General features: G+C 35.7%; 1 protein-coding gene across 1 annotated transcript in view; it reads left to right on the forward strand.

Annotated features, from left to right (window-relative positions):
* BANK1 (B cell scaffold protein with ankyrin repeats 1) overlaps positions 1–24,259 on the forward strand; it is a 393,466-nt gene that overhangs the window by 111,771 nt on the left and 257,436 nt on the right. Inside the window, exons 4-5 of the mRNA XM_072624985.1 lie at positions 7,803–7,941; positions 22,055–22,194. Of these exons, the coding sequence (XP_072481086.1) occupies positions 7,803–7,941; positions 22,055–22,194 (279 nt within the window). The remainder of the gene's footprint in view (positions 1–7,802; positions 7,942–22,054; positions 22,195–24,259) is intronic.

The following is a 24,259-nucleotide window of genomic DNA, read 5'->3' on the forward strand; positions in this document are numbered from 1 at the left end:
AACTGAATGAATCAATTGTGTGATGTGGCAGTCGCTTACAAATTAGAGTAAAAGTCATAGCATATGAGAACCACCATCCTGGTGCAGACTCTCATTTCTTTGAGCCTGGGCTACTAAAATACCCTGCTGATTGGTCTTTTTGCCACTCAGTGGTCAAAGCATTCTTCCAAAATGCTATTTTGTTCGGTTTGTGGAGCCTCATTTTAAGAAGTACATTGATAATCTGTAGATCATCCAGAGAAGTGCAACCAGGATTGCAAAGTACCTAAATCTCATGCCAAATGAGGATCAGTGGAAGGAACTGGAAGTGTTTAGCCTTAATGAAAGAAGATAGTGTGGGCAATATTCTTCTGCTCAAATATCGGATGAATTTGTCCTGGGCCCCTGAGCCTAGAAATAAGAACGATGGGTGGAAATGTCAAAGTAACAAATTTAGATTTATTGTCAGGAAAATAAGAGCTTATATTTAAGTTGGATGGGTTATATCAGGTGATAGTGGATTTCTTTCTACTGGAGATTGTTCAGCAAAGGCTAATTGACTACTTTTTGGCTTTAATGTAGAAGGAATTCTTTTCAAGCACTAGCAGACCCTTGACATTATTTCCAACTGAGATTCTGGTCTTTAATGCAGTGATAAAGAGTTCAGCAATTATACTGAAGGAAGTGGGGTCCAATGATGGAAGTAACATTTTGGGAAGATAGTTTGTCAATTGAATCCAGGATATATTTGAGAAAAGAGACATCAAAGACAAAACGAAAAGACTAATTCAGATTCTAATACAATAATGGATCACTCTGTCTCATCACAGGATGGAAGTGGTCTTGGATTTTTAAAAATTCAACTGTGGCTGTATTTATCAATTTGGAAAACCCTCATGTACAAACTTACCTATGGATGATGTATGTGTTCTTGGAGAAAGCTATCTAAGTGCAGTCAATTTAGCATTAGAAGGTCAGTCAGAGAAACTCAAGAAACATGGAGAAGTTGAGATCTTCATTAGTGAAAGAGGGATTTACCAGTAAAATCAAAGATCTCTCAAAATATCAGTGTAAGATGGAGGTGCTAAAAGTCTAAACTAAAATCAGACAGTGGGAATGGAAAGTGATAGGACAGATTTGAAAGCATAAGATTGACAAAATTTGGTAATTCATCATTTAGATGAGTGCTTAGATGATTCCAAAGTTTCAAGCTTAGCTGACAAAGAAATGATGGTAGAATTGACAGAAACAAGAATACTAATAGACATTTATATAACAGCTTATATAACATGAGAGCTGGATGAATCTTTAGTTCTGCATTGTCCAAAAAATCATTTGAAGCAGCTGGGCAGGATCCACACCTTTCACCTTCATTGCACCTTCGATTATAAGCCACTGAAGCAATCTATCTACACATGTCAGAAAAGCACAAACCTCCCCACCCCTTTACCCTGGTAGATATTGAGGAACTGAATATAAGTTTGTTGACCTATCTTTGCTATGCCATATTGAGTCTCTAATGTTTGCAAGTTTTTCAGGACTGGAACCAGAAGTTCCATTGACCTCAGACTGAACACAAGGCTAATAGCTGTTTCCTTAAGGCGTTCCATAAGCATACCTCTTTCCTCTACCTCAGAGTTGGCCACTGTTATAGTAATTTAGTAGATCATGTTATTTAGGCCTTAGACAGTTTCTTCCCAGAGTTGTATGTGTGTTTGTCTTCCCATGTCAAACTTCTTAATTTGGGCTAGTAAGTCCATGTACTAGGAAGTCAAGATACATATTATCATCTTTACCTGCTATTAGCTATTTTAAAAAAATAGTTACTACCATGGATACCAAACTCATCAAATTTGAAGATGATACAAAAGAAGAGATAGCTAACATTCTGGTTGAAAAAGTCAAGATCAAGAAGATCTGTACCAGTTAGCACTGGGTTGAATCTAATAAATAAAATTCATTGGGGATAAATTCAAAGTCTTACACTTGGTTTCAAAAATTGACTTCTCATGTATAGGATAAAGAAGCCATGGTTAGACAGTACTTTGGAAAAAAAAAAGATTTATGTGCCTTATGTGGACTACAAGCTCAGTATGAATAGACAGCATTATATAGCATCCAAAAAAGGTAATGGGATCTTAACTTGAATTGAGGAGCACAGCTCCCAGTAATAAGTAAGTGATTATCTTATTTTACTCTGATTTGATCAGAGCAGATCTGAATATTATGTTCAATCTCGGCACTATGATTTAATATAAATGCTGATAAGCTGAAGAGCGTCTTGATGAGGGCAAACAGAATGATGATGAGGAATGACTGAACAAATTGTGGCATTTAATTGTGATGGAATACTATTGTACAAGAAATAATGAGTAGGTGGTTTCAGAAAAAATGGGGAAGACTTACAGAAATTCATGCAAAGTGAAGTGAGCAGAACCAGGAGAGCACTGTATAAAGTAAAGCAGCATTGTAAGGATGATTAACTGTTCAAGACAGCCATTCTGATTAAGACAATGGTCTAAGACAATTCCAAAGGACTGATGGTGAAAAATCTACCTCCAGACAGAAAACTGATAAAATCTCAATGCAGATTGTAGAATACTTTTTCTTTGGCTTTCTTTATTTTTATGCTTTTATTTTTGTCTGTGTTTTCTTTTGTGACATAGCTAATATGGAGTTATGTTTTACATGACTTCATATGTGTAATCTATATAAAATTGCTTACCTTCTTAAAGAGGGGGAAGGGACAGGAGGTAGGCAGACAATTTAGAATGTAAAATTAAAAAAAACAATTTTAAATTTTGCATATAATCAGGAAACATTTAGTGAAATAAATGTATTTTTAAAATCTAATTAGAGTTTCATAAGCTATACATTTAAGAGAAATTAGTGTGTATTAGTGAGAGGGAGAAAAATTCATTGGACTAGGCTCATCTGAAATATGAACCTGTAGAAAATGGAACTCAGAGGTTATTAGAGAGGTGGGGAAGGAGATATGTTCTTGGCCCTGAAAGCCAATGCAGAGGTTGTCATTTTGACTTGTTCTAATTGAAAGGAAGATACAACTGCTTGAAGGTAAAGGAGTGTGAGTTGCTTGCAGAAGGAACAGTTATGACTCTAAAGAAAACACTGGCCCCAGCAAAACAGGAAGGCTCTTATCAGCCCTAGGCTAACAGGAAAAGAGACATCTACTCATCAGCACCACCACAGTTGTATAAATACATACAAAATAAATGAAAGTAATTTGCAAGGGAGTTATTACTATGAGCTTTAGTGGGTGAATGGGGCTCATGAAAGGCCTCATGTAGGAGGTGACATTTAAGAAGTACTTTAAAGAAAGTTGGGGATCCTCCTAATCATCAGAGGTAATATTGTGAATTCTAGGCATTGGAGAAAGATACTACAAAACATGGATATTGGAAGTGGAATGTTGTGTTGGGGAACAAGAAGTAGAACAATTTGGCTAGAATGTAGAAATTGTGAAAGCATGTAATATGTAAAAAGTCTAGAACAGGAGGCCAGAGTCAGATTATGAATAAATGTCCAAGAGGAAACTCTGTATTGCGTACTTGTGAAAATAAAAGTCCCTAGAGCTTTTAGATCAGGAGAATGACAATGTCAGAACTATACTTTAGAAATACCACTGACAATTGGTTGCAAGACTGGTTGGAGGGAGAGAAACTTGAGGCAGAAATATCCATTAGGGTGCTACTGCAACAGTCTCTTCAAGAGAACCTGAGGCTTTATTTAGGGTGGTGATCACATGAGTACACAGAAAGGGATGAATGTAAAAGATAATGTAGAAATAGAATAGATGATATTTGGCAATCGGTTAAATATAAACATGAGAAGTGGTCATGGGTAAGAAAGAATGAAGAGCTGAAAATGACTCAGAAGTTGTGAACCTGAATGACTGTAAGAAGGATGGGGCCCTCAACGGAAAAAGGGAAGTTAGAAAGAGAAATATGCTTGGAGGTAAAATATATGTTCTCTTTTGAACTTGCTGTTTTTTACATATAGCACCCTATTTCCCTTTTCAAAGCCAGTGGCAGTCCTCAACACTTGAAATCCTCTCTCTCCTCATCCCTGCTTCATAGAATCCCTGGCTCCATTCAAGATTCAGCTCAGCTGCCACCTTCCTAAGGAGAACTTTCTGATCTTCCTTTCTGGCACTGTGTGAGTTCCTTCTCTTCTAAGGTTGCTTCCCACTTACTTTGGATGTATCTTTTTCTGTTTATATTCACTTTATTTCTGGTTTTGAATTTTATTTATTTTATTTTGAATTTCATAAATAAAATGGGATTTTCCATAATAGAATAGGAAAAAAAAAGATTTCACATCTGTTTTGTACAATTTGGTATTCCTTTTAAATATATAATAAAGTTATCATGCAACTTTCTTTTTGTTTCCACTTTGCCTCTTTCTTTCCAGCGTAAGCTCCTTGGGAACAGAGACAATTGTCTTTTTTTCTTTGTCTCCTAAATGATTAACATAGTACCTGGCATGAAACAAATCCTTAATAAATGTTTGTTGATTGACTTATCAATTAGCATATTGGGTTTGAATGTAGATGTGACATCCACTGAGAATTGTCTAACACACAATTGATAATGCATAAGTGGCCCGTGGGAGAGCTACTTGGGCAGGATAGGAAGATTAGATAGCTAAACAGACAGACAGACAGACAGATGGACAGACGAATAGACGGACAGACAGACAGACAGACAGATAGAGAGATAGATGGATGGATAGACAGAATAAACATCATCTGCATCTAGAAACAAAGCCATGGGAATTGATGAGATTACCAAGAAAAAAGGAAATAATATAGACAAGAGACCTGAGCTCAACACAAAGCCATGAGGTACAATCACTGCAGGGAGTAGAACTTAGATGACTAGAATGTAGATGAGCCTATGGATAGGTAGGAGGAAAACCAGACGGAAGTAGTGTTAAGAAAGAGAGAGAGAATGGAGATGATATTCAGTAGGAGAGAGTGGTCAGCACTGATTCTCTCAGAAGACCTCACTTCAAACTTTCATGAGAAAGTGGGGAGAGAGAGACAGAGAAAGAGAGACAGAGAGACAGAGAGACAGAGACAGAGACAGAGACAGAGACAGAGACAGAGACAGAGACAGAGAGAATGATCACTGGGAAATTGCCTTGACAAATGGAAGGGTATGGAGTCAAAAGTACAAGAAGAGTGATTGACCTTGGAGAGAAGTACCATGAAGTACCATCTCTTGATCAGAGCCGAGGTAAAGGAGGAAAAAAATGACAGTAAGAAACAATGAAATTTTAGATGTAGAGTAGGGGGAGAAGAGTGACCCTTTAGCAAAGTCCCTCTGCTTTCTCAGTGAAGTGTGAAATGTAGTCTTCTCCTGAGAAAGTGAGGCAGAAGGGTGGTAAGTGAATATGGAGAAAAGAAGAGATTGTTTGGAAAAGCTTGAGAAGATTGTGAATGTAATACAGATTCATTTAGGGGAGAGTTAAAGGATTATCTTGCTGCATAAAATGTCCAGTTAATGTTAAAGAATTTAAAAAATAGTGGGTCCAGTGAACATGGTCATATGACTACATTCAGCACATCTTAACAGCACATGAGTAGGAGAAAAAGTGGCAGATGATTGGAATAATACAGGTTGAGGTCTGGTAAGATATGAAGTTCAATAGGACAGGTGTGCAAGGGATTAAATATTTAAAAAGTCATTCAAGTGAATAGTTGAAATGGTTAATTATAGATTAAGAATTGAGAAAGAGGAGCATGAATCCAAAGGAAGGGGGATAACCCAAGAGACTACTGAGTGATGGAGGGACAGGTGTTAATAATGAAGATGAGTAATAGACTTAGGAGGAGTGGGGCACAATGAGGGATAGAAGGATAAAAAGTTGTAGTGGGATAAAAAATTTTAAATTCTGGATCATAAAAACTGGAATAATAGTGCATGATGCTGAGATTATGGTTTTGTGGGGCTGAGGTGGAGTGAGGGACTGGTTAGGATGTTGAAGAATTGGGAGGTGGGAGTATTTGAGGAAGGATCAACATGTATAATGAAGTCCCCTAGGATAAGGGAAGCAGTTGGAGCAAAGAGCAAGACTGTAAGCCAGGAATGGAACTCACTGAGGAAGAAAGGGAGAAAGAAAACTATAGATAATTGCTATCAGGGCATGCATATGGTGATAAATCTAGACAGACTAAACTGAAAAGGAAAAAAATTGGTTGAGTGATAGTACAGAGTCAAACAGAGGAAGGGGGAATGGAGAGTAAGCCATATATGTCTACTCCATGTCCTGATCTAAGTGTAAGAAGTGCATCCAATATCAGAGAATGATCAGATAGGCAATATCTTTGGGGCAAAATCAGCTCTATGTGAGTGGAAGAAGATGGAAGGAGCATGTGAGCAAGAGGTGGGAGACAAGAGAAGTTTGTTAACCATCAACTTTCCAAAGTCATCTGAATGGACTGAAACAGAATAAAAGTAAATGAAAGTCATAAGATCAAAGGAAGAGGAAGGAAGAGAAAGACTGGGAAAAGGATCATACTCTTCATTCATGAGAGGTTATAAATGAAAGCAAATATAATTTTATAAAATGCCTACTTTGTTGAAAAAAAACTTTCCTAATAAATGTAATTACTTTACTTCTCAACACTATATTTGCCAAAACGCTTTAATTAAACAAGGAAGTAGAACAAAGGACGATATACTAAAAGGAAGTTGAATGCAGTGGATAGATAACTAGCTTCAGAGTCAAGAAGACCTGAGTTCAAATCTTCTCTGACAGGTGCTGACTGTGTGCATACATGTGTACATTATATGTATATGTAATGTGTATGTACACATACATACACATTGTATACATATGTGTGTATGTGTATACATGTGCCTATACATGTGCCACACGTGTATACATATGCAAATGTATGCAGCATAGTCATACATATGTGTGCACTTGAAACATGCATGCACAGGCATACAAATGTATGTGTATATATATATATATATATATATATATATATATATATATATATATATATATATATATATACACCTCTATAGTAACATCAAAAGTAAAAGAAACCCAGACTTTAAAAGTTAGATCAATTTTCTTTTTTTGTTCAGCCATTTGCTCTTTATTTTAGGAAAAGCAAAGGATTTATATACAATTTCTCCTTATTGAATGTTTGATTCCTTTTCTGTATTCATTTTTATCAAGTTAATAACCTAAAATGTTAAATATATACACATTGATGTTTATATATGTACACACATATGTATGTATATGTGCTACATATATATATATATATATATATATATATTTATAAATTTCTCTTTTAAAACTACTGTTTTGACTACGATCAAGCATCCATGTTTTTTCTCCCTCTCACCTCCTTCTATCCTCCAGTAAGGAAGAAAGGAGGAAGCAGAAACAATATACATATATTTAATACTATGTATATGCATTATATAGTATACATAATATACCTGATATAATGGCATCTATATACACAACTGTTTGATCTACATGATTACCAAGACTTGAGGACAGTTAACATCTTTAATAATAACTTCTGTTTATGCAGGTCTTTACAGCTTGTTACCTTTTCACATGAAGTTATTTCCCTTGATCCCACAGCCTTGAGGAGTGTAGATATTGCCCATTATAGTCTACCTATACTGCAATGTTCCAGATAAGACAACAAAGCGACCTCGTTAAATGAGCTTTTCTGATCATTGTCAATAACCATTTTAAATAATACTTTCTGTGGTTGATCAGGGTGAAATCTGTGCAACGGCTGATTGGAATACACTTTTTTTCCATAGGATCCTGGTGACATATTCATTCTGTTGAAAGATGAAATAATTGGTGACAACATTGAAATTGAATTTGCTACAGAGAGCAAGTGTGTTAGAATCCAGCCACCACTTTGGAGCAAGACAGTGAGGTGTATGAAAGCTTTAGGTAAGAGCAGGGTTTGTTTGTTTTGATTTGGGGGGAGGGTATAATTAACTTTAGCCCTAATTTTCTTTTCAGTCATTTTATTATATTTTCACTTCTCATAACCGCAAAATGTTCTGCCAGGTGTTTCCTGTGTTTGGGTTGTACCTACAGAAGGCTGTTGCTAATACTGATTTGAAAATATGAAAACTTGTCATTTATGGAAAATTATATTGAGCTATTTTGTGCTTCAGTGGTGAAGTGAGAGCTAACATCTCCAATGACGTTAAATAGATTCCCTCTTTATATATATATATATATATATATATATATATATATATATATATATATATATATATATATATATATATATATATATATATATATATATATACACATACACATATATGTGTGTGTGTGCCATGAAATGCCAGGTTAAAATTATTGAATTTATTGAAATATTAGGTGTTTGAATTTTCTTTAAGATATGATATATTCTGCTGTGTTTACACTGGGTATGTTCTAATCATAGTGCACAACACTTGTCTCCTTGACTATTTTATCCATTTGGGATCATTGTCTTCTGTTGTTTACTCCTGATTCCCATATTGTATTAGTGAAGAGAATGATCATGTTTTCTAACTTTGCCTACAGCCTTATAAACCATACCAGCACTCAATTCCTAAATGGAATGCCCCTCTGGACAGTATTTGGACTAATACCAAAATCTAAAATATTAACTCATAATTGGTCTATTATAAATTTGTGCTTATTGATTTTTGAGTCTATGAAAAGTTATCTTGAATGTTAAATTGTATTTGAAAACTTTGTAATAATTATGATCAACTAAATGATCAGCCATGATTCCACAGGATTTATAAAGAATATTGTCCATTTCATGACAGTTTGATTCTTCTTCCTTCCTTCCTTTCTAACTTCCTTCCTTCATTTCTTCCTTCCTCCCTTCCTTCTCTCCTTCCTTCTTTCTCTCCTCCTTTCTTTTCATCCCTCTTTCATTTTTCCTTTGTTTCTGTTTCCTCCTTTCTTTCCTTCCTTTCTTTCTTATTGGAGGAAAGAAGAAGGTGGGAGGGAGAAAATACATGGGTGCTTGATAGGAATCATTATAGTCGTTTAAAAAGAGAAATTAAGAAAAAACAATCACATATAGAAATTTAAGGTAGCAAACATTTTGTAAGTTCTCTGGATGCTGATTCTGTTCTACATTTGTAATATTACTAACATCTCATGAAATCAGTGTAGAGGATAGAGTCTGTTTATGATAACTTTAAATTCTAGAGAGTACTAAAATATTAAGGTAAAAATTTAAGATTTGCATTACTGAAGATGAAACTCCATGGCCAACATTCAAAAAGGAAGGAAGGGGACAAATATTAGGTGCCTACTTTGTGCCAGACACTGTGCTATGTGCTTTATAAATATTATCTAATTTTATCCTTACAACAACCTGGAAAGGTTCTGTTATTATCACCATTTTACAATTCAGGAAAATGAGGCATAGAAAATTTAAATGAATTTCTCAGGGTCACGATGCTGATAAGTGTGTGGTTATGGAGAGGGAGAGGTAGTGAAAAGTCAAGGATGATGCCTAGGTTCTAAGCCTGGGTGCCTGAGAGGACTGTCATGTCCTTAACAGTAAGAAGCTCAGGATTGGGAGAAGGGAAACTTTAGGATGTGTGTGTGAGGGGGGAGAGAATGCGGTCAGTTTTGGACATGATTAGTTTGATGTCTAAGGGACATGCAGTTTGAGATACCTTGGTAGGCAACTGGAGAGATGAGTCTGGAGGGAAGGAGAGAGGGAGGGAGGGAGGGAAGGGGAGAAGGAGAGAGAAGAGAGAGAAAATAAGAAGAAGGAGAAGGAAGAAGGAGAAGAAGGAGGAGGAGAGAGAGAGATTAGGATCATAAAATTAAATCTAAGAATCATCATTATAGAAATAACAATTGAAACCTTGAGAATAGATTCTGAGGTACTGGTAAGAACACTACGTAGGGCTAATAGATCGAAATAAGATTTCTACGTGAGAAAAAAGAAATGCTTGTGTTGAGCCTAGAAACCCAACGGGACACTCACCTTCTTGGAAGAGAATGGTCCCGCAATAGAGAGGAGAGAAATAAGCAAACGAGTTTTTCAAACCTCAAGTTTATAGGAGATCCCAGCCTCACCTTTCCTGATTTTAGGATTGACACATCAGGATATCAGGAAGAAAATTACAGAATCTTCATGTTACATATGTAAAAATTTTGGATCTTTTCCCTCCCCTGCAATGCTAACTACCACTGTCTTTTATTGATAATTTCTTCTCTCCTGGCTTTTGGTTTTCCCCCTACTACTTTTCCTATTACATCTAAGATTCCTCTTTGACCTCTAGCCCCATAAATTTAAGAAGAAGGCATTTCTCTGACCCTCTCTATAGCCATAGCTGGAAATATGGGTTGAGAGCCTAGAAGAGAAGCCATTCCTGAAGGAAAATGGATTTACTTCAATAAGCATTTATTAAGGTCCTACCATATGCACTTTGATCACCATTGAGCATATAAAGACAGAAACAAAACTGTTTTTGCCCTCAACGAGCTATTATTCCATGCAAGGGAGATTCTGGTATCATCTGCTTCGAGATGATAGTTGAAGCTCAACAGAGTGAATAAGAAAAGGAATGAAGAGCACTTACATTAGGGGATTAGAGGGAGGATGAGGAATCTGCAAAGATAGCCAGAGAGAAGTAGAAAAGAGCGGATGAAAATGCTGAGACATTTGAGAAGTGAAAGGGGCGAGCTGAAGGAGTTCATGTTACATGGTCTCAGTATTCTTAGTGAAGTAGGAAGATTAGTCATCAGCTATAAGTATTAATTATGTGGGTGGAGTTGCAGAAAGATTCTAAAAGTTTTTGAACAAACTGTGGGGAATGAGGTATGGATATAGCAAGGGGAGAGTAAAAGGACTGTCTAACAATATTGGAAGAATATTGGAAATTATTTAGCATATGTAGCTTCCCCTGCCTCTCACGTCCAGGTGCTTCCATACTTTGCACTCTCATATGATGGGACCTAAGAGGACAACAGTTGAGTCTTAGAGGTCCACCTTCAGACCTAACACTCATAACACTATAGCTCATGGGCCCCACTAATGTGCCTTATCTACAGAATTGGTAAATAGACACAATTAACTCTTGGCAAAGGCATTTATTAATATGTTGTGGAGAGAATATAAAACATCCCTTCCCTAAGTCTAGGCTCTCTCACAAATGCACATGGTATTCATGGGAAGAGTGAGATCGAACTTACTGTACAGTGGTAATAAGGCACGCATATAGGATACCTATGTGACAAAAGCAACTCACAATATCTGGTACTGTGGGGCCTGAAATTTGCCTCACTCCATAGAACCAAAGGGTTCTCCTTGGTTCTCCTTGGCTATAGTGTCTCTGAGTGGCAAGTTATTCATCTGAGTTCCCAGAATCTTCTCCTCTCCATACCAACATTTCCTATGGATAGTGCCAGCTGTGAGCTTATACCTGATTTCCTTCCCTGCTGTAAAAGATCTCATTCCTTGAATATACTTTCACTCTTGGGAACCTGTATATGTATCTGTCTTGACTTTGTGTCTATGTTCCATTAATTGTACATCAAAATTTCTTGAACCAACAAAGTCTTGAATAGGAACTTGATAAGGAATCTCTCTTTGAGACGCTGCTGCATATCATGATTAGATTAGTGGACAGAGAATTTTCCTTCTGCCCCCTGCAGATGTCTCTTCTAAAGAGCATTCCAACACCTGTGCCCCCTAGCAACTGACTCTTCTGCTGGATGAAGTGTGCTCTGAAAAAATTAATCTGCATTTTCCTTGCAGCTGCAGTAGTCAGGTCATCATCATTCCATCCTCCACAAGCAAATGTTTTATCCTTTTTGGGGGGATGTAGTGGGGGCAAGAGCAGCTCAACTCATTCTGAACTTCAGTGCTAGTATAAAAATTCTTATGGAACAATGCTAAAGTTCTATATTGTTATATGCCCATGACCCCATCTTCTGTATATGTCCATAGATGGATGATATAGAAAGAGGGATTGCGTGGACCACAAGTGGTAAGGTGTCATTGATGGATGGTGATAGAGATATGATTCAGAAACATTAGTTAGAAAAACGAGGTTTTCCCACCCTTCTGATTGGCTGTATGAGTCAGTGAATTGAAAGAAATAATTGCTTCCTAATGAGAAAGTTGCAAGGGATCTGGTGACCTCCTAGGAGAACCATGTTTCTACTGATGTTAGTTGGAGATAAGTGAACTGAATAGTAGTGGACTCTATAAGACAAAAGGTTGATCAGAAGGGAGTGAGCTTTCAGGAAGACACTGTCTCTCTCAGTGCTTAGCATGGTGTATTAGATATGAGACATACTCAATAAATATTTATTGTATGAATTTAATAATGACTTATTCATTGCCAAAACAAGTTTAGTGTCATCCAGACAGAGGTTCAAATTTTGCTTAGCCAATCAAGAACCATGATCTTCATCAAGTGACCTCAACTCTCTGGTCATAAATTTCCTCTTCTCTTAAATGAGTGGCTTGGAAGAGATGGTTTCTTAGATCCCATCCAACTCTCCATCTATGTTCCTGTCCTCTCTTCTTTAGAGATCAGAGCAAAGGAATAAAGGATGAGAAAGGTTGTGTGTTGAGGTGTGGAGAAAAGGGACCCTGCCAACACAACTCCAGTTGTTTTCAATAAGGGCCAGAAAGTGCAATTTCTGTTGCCCAGCGTCATATTCTGTTGAGACATTCTGATTCATGATATCTTATACATTTTTTAAAAGTATCAATTGATTGCAGTTCTTCAACTCATTAGGGATGAGTCTTTCCAAAGCAGACACTCTTTCCCTCTCTATCTCATCTTTAGTTCCCCTCTAGCTCTTCCCTTCTTATTTTTCTGATAACTTATTTCTTCTTCTTTGGTTGTGAATTTATCTCTTTCATTTTTGATGCTGATAATTTCTTTTTTATTTACTTAATATTTATTTCCCCCAGTTACATGTAAAAACAGTCTTTAACATTCATTATTTTTTAATTGTGTGTTCCAAATTCTCTGCCTCAGCTCTTCCCTTATATTGGCTCTTCCCTCAATACCTACAAGCATGACTCAAGGCCTCTCAGTGGTGCAGTGGATAGAGAACAGTGCAGTAGTCAGGAGGACCTGAGTTAAATCTCATCTCAGACACTTGACACTTACTAGCTGTGTGACCTTGAGCAAGTCACTTAACCCCAATTGCCTCATCCTGGGTAATCTCCAGCCATCCTGATGAATATTGATAGTCACTGGCTCTGGAGAAGAAGTGAGGCTGGTGACCTGCACAGCCCTCCCTCACTCAAAACCAAATCAAGTACAAGTCATGTCATCATTTCCCTGATGACATGGTCTTCTTCAGCAATGAAGGACAAACATACAGGCATGACTGAGTCTCCCTCATTGAAAAACAAAATAATCTTTCAAAGAAAGCCTGCAAACATCTTGTCTGACCCTGTGATTTCCTCAAGCTATAGCCATATTTCTCCTGACTTGCACTGTCAATCTCTGAGAAAGAGCTGTCTTTTTTCTGTCTTCACTGCACACTCTCTTCTGAACCTCTTATAGCTAAACTTCTGATCCTAACATTCTAATAAAACTGTTCCTCACAAAGTTATCAGTTATGTCTTGACTGCTAAATTTTATGACTTATTTTCAGTCTTTATATAGTTGACCTCACAGAAGTTTTTTTAGAATGTTGACATTAAACACCACCTCCCCTTCTTTTCTGTATACTCTCTTCTCTCGTTTTATTTTTAATTTATGGAATAACACAAGCATTTCTATAGTACAATAAAAATGATGATTGCACATGAAAGTATAATTCTCCTAGGCACTACTTGCTATTTCTTTCAAATTTACAACAAGACTATCATGTAAACCTTTTTTTCTTCCCTGTGTATGTATATATACATATACATATGTGTAGAATGTGTGTGTACATATATATATACATATACATGTATATATATATATATATATATATACACTCTATACCTACTTGTACTTAGTTCTTTCTCTGGATGCAGATAGTGTCTTTCTTCTTATGCCTTTCATAGTTAATTATAAAAGACAAAATAATTTATTCATTCAAACCCAATATTCTTGTTACTGTATACATTGTTCTCTTGGTTCTGCCTGTTTCACTCATCATTGTTTTTTGCAAGTCTTTCCATGTTTTTAAAAACCAATGCTCTCATCATTTCTTATAGCACAGTAGTATTCTATCACATAATCCTCCCTCACTCAAAATCAAGTCAAGTGCAAGTCATGTCATCATTTCTCTGATGATCATGGTCTTCTTCAAAAATGAAGGATGAGCAGCAATGCTATCCATTCCCCAATGGATGGACATCCATCCAATTTCCAGTTCTTTGTCATCATAAGGAGAGCTACTATAAATGTTTTAAAACATATAGGTTCTTTTCCTTTTTTTCCAGTCTTCTTTGGAAATAAACCAATTAGTGATATTGCTGGGTCACAGCGTATTTTTTTTTCTTATTTTTTTATTTTTTATTTTTTATTTTTTTTTGTTTTTTTTGTTTTTTTTTTTTTTAATTTAGCTTTTAACATTCATTTTCACAAAATTTTGGGTTACAAATTTTCTCCCCTTTTCTCCCCTCCCCCCCCAAACACCAAGCATTCTAATTGCCCCTATGACCAATCTGCTCTCTCTTCTATCATCCCTCTCTGCCCTTGTCTCTGTCTTCTCTTTTGTCCTGTAGGGCCAGATAGCTTTCTATACCCCTTTACCTGTATTTCTTATTTCCTAGTGGGAAGAACATTACAGTTGATCCTAACACTTTGAGTTCCAACTTCTTTAGCTCCCTCCCTCTCCACCCCTTCCCTTTGGAAGGCAAGCAATTCAATATAGGCCAAATCTGTGTAGTTTTGCAAATGACTTCCATAATAGTTGTGTTGTATAGGACTAACTATATTTCCCTCCATCCTATCCTGTCCCCCATTACTTCTATTCTCTTTTGATCCTATCCCTCCCCATGAGTGTTGACCTCAAATTGCACTCTCCTCCCCATGCCCTCGCTTCTATCATCTCCCCCCACTCTGCTTATCCCCTTATCCTCCACTTTCCTGTATTGTAAGATAGGTTTTCATACCAAAATGAGTAGGCATTTTATTCTTTCCTTTAGTGGAATGTGATGAGAGTAGACTTCATGTTTTTCTCTCACCTCCCCTCTTTATCCCTCCACTAATGAGTCTTTTGCTTGCCTCTTTTATGAGAGATAATTTGCCCCATTCAATTCTCCCTTTCTCCTCCCAATATCTTTCTCTCTCACTGCTTGATTTCATTTTTTTTTTTAAGATATGATCCCATCCTCTTCAATTCACTCTGTGCACTCTGTCTCTATGTGTGTGTGCGTGTGTGCATGTGTGTGTGTGTAATCCCACCCAGTACCCAGATACCGAAAAGTTTCAAGAGTTACAAATATTGTCTTTCCATGTAGGAATGTAAACAGTTCAACTTTAGTAAGTCCCTTATGACTTGTCTTTGCTGTTCACCTTTTCATGGTTCTCTTCATTCTTGTGTTTGGAAGTCAAATTTTCTTTTCAGCTCTGGTCTTTTCATCAAGAATGCTTGAAAATCCTCTATTTCATTGAAAGACCAATTTTTCCCCTGAAGTATTATACTCAGTTTTGCTGGGTAGGTGATTCTTGGATTTAGTCCTAGTTCCTTTGACTTCTGGAATGTCCTATTCCATGCCCTTCGATCCCTTAATGTGGAAGCTGCTAGATCTTGTGTTATCCTGATTGTATTTCCACAATACTTGAATTGTTTCTTTCTAGCTGCTTGCAATATTTTCTCTTTCACCTGGGAGTTCTGGAATTTGGCCACAATGTTCCTAGGAGTTTCTCTTTTTGGATCTCTTTCATGCGGTGTTCTGTGGATTCCTTGAATATTTATTTTGCCCTCTGGTTCTAGAATCTCAGGGCAGTTTTCATTGATAATTTCATGAAAGATGATGTCTAGGCTCTTCTTTTGATCATGGCTTTCAGGTAGTCCCATAATTTTTAAGTTGTCTCTCCTGGATCTATTTTCCAGGTCAGTTGTTTTTCCAATGAGATATTTCACATTATCTTCCATTTTTCTATTCTTCTCTCTTTGTTCTGTGATTTCTTGGCTTCTCATAAAGTCATTAGCCTCCATCTGTGCCATTCTAATTTTGAAAGAACTATTTTCTTCAGTGAGCTTTTGAATCTCCTTTTCCATTTGGCTAATTCTGCTTTTGAAAGCATTCTTCTCCTCATTGGCTTTTTGAACCTCTTTTGCCAATTGAGTTAGGCTAGTTTTCAAGGTGTTATTTTCTTCAACATTTTTTTGGGTCTCCTTTAGCAGGGAGCTGATTTGCTGTTCATGCTTTGACTTCATGTCTCTCATTTCTCTTCTCAGCTTTTCCTCCACCTCTCTAACTTGATTTTCAAAATTCTTTTTGAGCTCTTCCATGGCCTGAGCCCATTGAGTGGGCTGAGACACAGAAGCCTTGATTTCTGTGTCTTTGCCTGATGGTAAGCATTGTTCTTCCTCATCAGAAAGAAAGGGAGGAAATGCCTGTTCACCAAGAAAGTAACCTTCTATAGTCTTATTTCTTTTCCCTTTTCTGGGCATTTTCCCAGCCAGTGACTTGACCTCTGAATATTTTCCTCACACCCACCTCACCTCCTGATCCTCCCAGCCAGTGTTTGGGGTCTGAGATTCAGCGTATTTTAATAATACAGTGTAGTTTAATAACTCTTTGGGCATAATTGCAGATTGCTCTCCAAAATGGTTGGATTGGTTCACAAATCCACCAACTATGAATTAGTGTCCCAGTTTTTCCACCATGTCCTCCATCATTTATAATTTTCCCATTCTATCATTTTAGTCACTCTGGTTGATGTAAAACTATATCTCAAGGTTGTTTTAATTTGCATTTTTGCATTTCTCTAATAAAAGAAGATTTAGAGCATTTTTTCACATGCCTATAAATTATTTTCATTTCTTCCTTGGGAAACTGTCCATTCATATCCTTTGACCATTTATCAAATGGGGGATGACTTGTATTTTTATAGTTCTGAGAAAGTTTTTCATATATCTGAGATACAAGATCCTTATCTAATAAACTCTTTATAATTTCCCCCCACTTATCTGTTTTTCTCCTGATCTTGACTACATTTGTTTTATTTATGTGATTTTTTAAAAATACATATATTCAAAATTATCCATTTAACTTCTAGCTTTGTTCTCTATCTCTTGTTTATTCATAAACTGTTCACCTAGCCATAATTTTGATAAGTAATATGTTTCATGTTCTAAATTTCTTGTAAAATCTCTCTTTACATATAGGTCATATATGCATTTTGATCTCATCTTGGTAAATGGTGTAAGATACTGGTCTATGCCCAGTTTTTGCTATACTACTTTCCCTTTTCCCAAGAATTTTTGCCAAATAATGAATTACCAAATTCTTAATTGCCAAATTACCAAAACCTTAAGTCTTTACACTTGTCAAATACAGGGTTGTTATACTTATTTGCTTCCATAAATTGTATGTCTAGTCTGTTTCCTTGATCTACCTTACTATTTCTTAGTCAGTTCCAGATAGTTTTGATAACAACTACCTCATAATATTACTGCTAAACCTCCTTCCTTTACCTTTTTTTCTATTATTTCATTTCTTATTCCTGACTTTTTGATTTTCCCTTAGAATATTGTGGATATTTTTTTTCTAACTCAGTAAAAACATTGGTAATTTAACTGGAATGGCATTGAATATGGAAATTAGTTGGGTAAAACTGTAATTTTTATTATATTGGTCCGGTCTACCTATGAACAATTATTATTTCTCCAATTATTTAAATCTGATTTTATTTATATAAAAAACTTTTTTCAATCTTGTTTATATAGTTTCTTGTTGTGTTTTGACAGGTATTCTCCGAGGTAGTTTATCTATCTGGATTTATTTTTAAATGGGGCCATTTTTTTTTTTTTGGCATCTCTTCTTGCAGAGTTTTGTTTGTGATATGTAGGAATACTAATGATTTATGTCAACTTACTCTAGATTCTGCTAATTTCCTAAAACTACCAATAATTTTCTATAATCTTCTCTCTCCTGTGTCTCCTTCTACCTACATGACTATCTGTTTTGGCATTTTTTACTATTTTATCATATTTCTCAGCCCAATAAGCATGATTATCCCTCAAGTTTCTTTCCCGAGCTTTCTCTTCTCACTTGATACTCATTTGATGACCTTTTCAGTTCTAGTGTTTTGTATTATCATCTCTATGCATATGATTACAAAAATCTATATGTTGAGCTCTAATCTTTCTCTTAAACCTCAAACCAATATCTCCAGTTACCTCTAGCTAACTTTTCTTTCATATTTCAATGATATGTCCAGAACAGACATTATCATCTTTTCCCTTAAATCCAATCATCCTCAAAACTTCTCTTATTTCTTTCAGTTCTTAACCCCACATGAGTTTGTAACCTCTGAGTTATTTTTTACTATATTTCTACTATCCTGATCAGTTGTTGTCATGTCTTACCAATATTACTTTCATGACATCTCTTAAGTTTGTTTTTTCTCCACTCACAGCAATTATCTGTCAGATCATCATAATTCTTTCCTGATTATTAACATAGTTTTCTATTTAGTTTCTGAACTTTAAGTCTCTCTTCCCTCTTTCACACTGTTGCAAAAAAATGAGCTTACTACGACACAAATCTGATCATGCCAGTCCCCTACTCAGAACACTCCAATGGTTCTCTTTTTTCTCAAGGACCAAGTACAAAACACAGTCCATCCACAAGGTAGGTCCAGTCTGCCTTTTCAACTTTCTGTCACATTATTCTCTATCATACTCAGTGTTCTAAATAAACTGCATCACCAGCTCATTCCATTTCCTGTCTTCTTCCATTTACATAGTCATCCCCTCTGCCTAGAAGGTAGTCTTTCTTCATTGGCATTCAGAGGCCTTTTATTGTTAACCTCATGTATTTTCTCTTTCTTAAAGCATACCCTAATTCCCCATGTTGTTAACTCCTTTCTCCCTCCTCAGATGACCTTGTATTCCCTTATCTGTGTATGAACTGTACATGTTAGATTATAAACTCCTTGAGGATAGGGATTTCTGTTTTGTTGCCTTTGTATCCATAGCAAAATGCCTTGCATATAGTAAATACTTTACAAATTTTTGTTGAATTGGAATGAGTTGATAGAGACTATGAAAAATATTTTCAGCCAAGTTACATTTTATGTTTAAATTATGCAGAGAGTCTGTTGATTTTTTTCTAAAACAGTCTTATTTATTTATAAAAACATCTTTCTCAATTTCATAAATTAGAGGACGCATACTTAATAGGGAGCAAACTCATGCTACTCTTTGGGGTATGACTCACATTTTTGAAGCCACATAGCTTCATTTCAGGATGAACATACAAAAATCAAGTATCTAAACAGAACAGATCCACATTGGTTCCCATAGAAACCCAAGGCAAAGAGATTAATGTTCACCAGATGGGACTGGGCTATATAATTGCTTCCCCTCCCCAAATGGAGGCAGCCTCTCAGACAATGGAAATTCCAAAGAGCTTAAAAACCACTTTTTAATTTAGTGTATTTATAAAAAGAAATGTATCACCTTTTAAAGATTAAACAATAAAATGTCCAATTATTTGAGGATTTCTTTGGATTAAATTCTCTATGCTTAATTACTTATCAGGTCATTTCCAGTGTGCAAGGACAAACTGAAAATTGTGAAGATAGAAAACAGTACAACGACTCTCATGAGAACATTGGGTTATTTCAGCACAATCATAAAAACTGAAAAGAAGCTTAGAGATCATCTAGTTCAATCCCTTTATTTTATAGTTGAAAAAACTGAGGTCCAGAGAATTAAAGTGACTTAGACTGAAAACTAGGCCCTCTGACTTGCAAACTATTTTTTCTATGTCTCCTGTATCAGCCTCCTTCCCTGGGTGTATATTAGCTTTCCTGGGGTTCAAGGATCATAGCATCAAATATCATAGATTTAGAGCTTCAAAGGAAATTTAGAGACAATCCAAACCATCTCCTTCCCATTTAGCAGATGAGGAAACAGAAAAATATGAAGGATAGTTACTTCTTCAACATTCTTATCTTTTACCACCCCATTTCAAATCTTTCTGTTTTCTACAACCATAACACTGTCACTCATTGTAACAGCCTAAAGTACTGCTGTTTGGCATACTTTGCCTGATTATATAGTTTTTGAAATTATGGAGATGCAGAGATTTGACTCAATTTTATGATGGCCTCTCAACAGATGAAAACATTCTAACGTAAATAAATCATTTCACCAAGGATATTTTTGTGAAAAACCATTCCTAGTAGTGTTCATTTTACAACAGTATTTGTGTCAAATGCTTCACTTTCTTCTCAACATTATCTCAAATATTCCTAATGACAACATCTGCAATATCGGGATATTCCAAAAATGTTGTTTGTTGAAGAGTTGAGATGGAAATGAATCGATAACTTTCTAAGTGAATTCTGGCACCCTTTTTTCTCTCACAAATGCCATCATGTCTTTAACATCGTAGCCCAAACACCACTTCTATCAAAAAAAAACCCAACTTGACCAACCAAAGATGGAACATTTTATCTTGCCTCTTCAGTTTTCCTCAAGCTGTCTCATCTACTTAGAGTACATTCTCTCTAGTCTTTGCAAAGCAATATCTTTACCCTTCAAAAACACAGTGCCTTGCACATAGCATGTTCTTAATAAATACTTGTTAATTGATTCATCAAAGTTTTCAAAGACTGAAATCTTGCTTTCGTTATGATTGTGGCTTCAGTTTAATGTAGCTACATAGAGTTTATGTGTCTCAGTTCTGATACTTCTCCCCCACCCACCCCCACCCCCATTAAGTTGTTTGTTCCTTGAGAATAGGAATAATAGCCTTCTATTTGCTTTAAAACACTTCATGGTCAATGGTATCCTGCTTTGCCTGATCACTACACATTAACTGACTCAACGGACTAATGAGCGATTCTGAAAGGAGAAAAGGGATATTTAGCCTTGATCCTCAATGGTACTACCTTTCTTACCAGCAGAACTGACCTTAGTGCCTGTAAATTTCCCAGAGGAATATTATAAAGCAATCTTTAGTACCTTTATGAAAAGAGGCAAAATTAACACTTGGTCATGAAAAGCTTTGAATGTTCCCAGAACTTTATCAAGTATCTAAGCCCAGCTCAAGTGTTATGCTAATTCACTTGCCTTCCAGACTGGAATCTGGGAGACTGTAATCTACTTGATTCTAGCAAATCTCTTTTTGCAGAGATGTGGATGTATTTTCCAAATTCCGTGTAAAATAATACCACTTGGTATCTTTTCCACTGAAATGTCTGCCCATGATCATTCTTTCATGGAGAAATGTAAAGAAGGTTTTAATACAATTTGAACACTGCTGGGATGGGTGGTCTAGTAAGAAATATGATGCAGTCTGTACTACACTAATGAGTTTCACGCTTGGTTCATGCAGAAGGATTATATGCTTGTGGTATGGAGTAAATCGTGCTTAGGGAGCATGCTTGAAGATACTTTGCTCCCCTCCAAGACTTTTCAATCTTAGCAATATAAATTTTGAAATTTCATTTGTCACTGCTCCTTCCAAAGCCAATCTCAAGAAGCTTGCTCATAGTTAAGAAAAGCTTATTTCAATAGATTAATAGCAAATGCACAATTTCTGATGAATGACCCAGCACTTCCTGAAATCTGATGTATTACAAAGGGTGATTATAGATTATCAGTCCCAAGAGGGAGAGATAATGAGTGGGAGGAATAATTCTGTTTTACTGTTTTTCTAATCTGAAACAAATGTTCTTATGGTTACTAAGGGATTTAGAAAGAGTTACAATTATGGATTTTCTTTCCAATGTTTGCATTGAAGTAAAAGACCCAATTTCAAAAGACTTCTGTTAATCTTTATGCATAGGTTACAAACTTTGCATTTATTCTTCAAGTTACACAAACATGTGGAATGTGAATTATATAGAGTTCCTCATTCTTATTTGTATTTTACAAGATTTCCCTGCTGGCTCTGTCAATGTAAACGTCTACTGTGATGGAATCATTATGGCCACAACGGATATTAAATATTACACAACAGAAAAGGAGGTTGAATACCCGTTGAAAGAGGCTGGTCTGGGACATATGACTCAACAGGTGAGTTGACCTTCCTTAAGGCAAATAATGAAATAGATAAAAGTATAAATATTAGAGGAGAGAATGTGGATTTCAGTATGAAGACTAAATGGTGATCAGATAGGAGTAGGTTGCTGATAAATAAAAAGAGGAACTAATCTATGTGGTATCTGGGTGCAGACAAATTGGTTTCCTGAAGTCAAATCTTTGAAAATAGGGTCAATCACATTTCCAAAACTCATGATGGAAAGTGTTATTCACATCCAGAGAAGTAACTGGTGAAGTCTGAATGTAGATCAAATCTTACTGCTATTTCCACTTAATTTTTTCATAGTTTTTCATTTTGTTCTTTTGTTTGTTATACAACATGACTAATAAGGAAATATATTTTATATGATACCATATATATGCTATATGTATTGCTACATATGTATATTATATATACTTATACATATATATACATAGCTACAGACATATGGGTATGTATATATATGTGTGTATCTATCTATATGTTTATATCTGTATATATATATATATATATGCATCTACATAGATATAGATAGATAGATAGATAGATAGATAGATAGATAGATAGATAGATAGATATATACAGATATGTACATACCATTTTTTTACCTATATTGAGTTGCTTACTTAGGGAGGAAAGGAGGCCAGGGCGGGAACATGGGAGAAAATTTGGACCTCAAAATTTTATTAAAAAATGACTGTTAAAAAAATGGAAAAAAAAGCAAATATGAGTGGAGAAAAACAAATGAAAACAAAGACAGAAGAGATATTATGCTTGGTTTATTATAATGTTGTAGTAGAATAAGAAAATGAGGGAATTTAACACATAGAAAGATAAAAGAGAAGGATATCTCAGCCCTAAGAAACGTATTCTTCTTTATTCAGGCCAGTGCAAATACAATACAAATTGAAAGACCAACCAGTTGACCAAAGAATTAGGCTGCGGAAGACAATAGGATAAGGAAACCAAAGAAGAGATTTTAGTATGTTAACTATTTAACTCATTTAATTAAAAATTTAATTTAACTATTTTAATTACATAACTATATTATTTAATAACTATATACTTATATAACTATATTGTATAAATCTTTTTACTATGTTAGGTTTCTCTTTATGTGATGGAAGAATAAAGTTGATGCAGTTAGAAAACTGAACCGAGCAATATAATATTAATATTCCTCATAGTTTTATAAAGCACTAAGTCCAAGGATTTATGTTAGTAAGAATTTCAGTGGGTGGCAATTATTGTAGAGAGAGCTACAGTTACCGCCCTCCATGCCCATGTTCTTTTCCACCTTCATCTCTTAGAATCCCTAGCTCATTTCAAAGTTCAGCCTAAATTCCATTTTTCTACATGAAGACTTTACTCATCCTACTTCCTAGCTGTATCATTGTATTGCAAAAATTAGGTCATTTCTAGGGGCAATGTAACAGCCCTAAATGTCCATGTAATTTTAGCCAGTTTATTTTAGACAAAACTTAAGACAATTTCTCCCAGCTCCTTGAGAGGAAAATTCTTAACATTAAGGCAGAGTTTGGGCTTTTAGCCTAAATTTGCATTTATATCAGTCTCTAGTGAACCCCTGGACTCCTGTGGTTGAGACAAAATTCAAGTTACTGGAAATGAATGAGTAATAAAACAGAACATTATATTATAGTGGCTGTGGAAATAGAGGTAACAGGAAAGGAAGTTGGGAGAAGAGTTGACCTTTACTAAAAAGTCCCCTTAGCCTTTGAGTAGGTGGGTACACTGGCCACATCAATCCAGGTCCTTTGTTCTGAAATGCTTTTAGAGCTGATGACTTCTTTAATATCTTCCTTCTCTGCAACAGCTCATTTCGAGCTTATTTTTTCTCCCTTTTCTGTTTCTCTGGGCTACTAGTTCTGGCTGAGCTCTGTATGACCCAACTCCTTTCTTTCCACTTTCAGACTCATAGAATCTCTTTCTACTTCCGAAATAACCACAATTAGTATGTATTCATAACTTTACCATTTTCAGAGTCTTCATATCATCCCTTTAAGGTGGTTGCTATCATTATCCCTATTTTACAGATGA

Source organism: Notamacropus eugenii, chromosome 7 (assembly GCF_028372415.1).
Source record: "Notamacropus eugenii isolate mMacEug1 chromosome 7, mMacEug1.pri_v2, whole genome shotgun sequence".
Lineage (NCBI taxonomy): Eukaryota > Metazoa > Chordata > Mammalia > Diprotodontia > Macropodidae > Notamacropus > Notamacropus eugenii.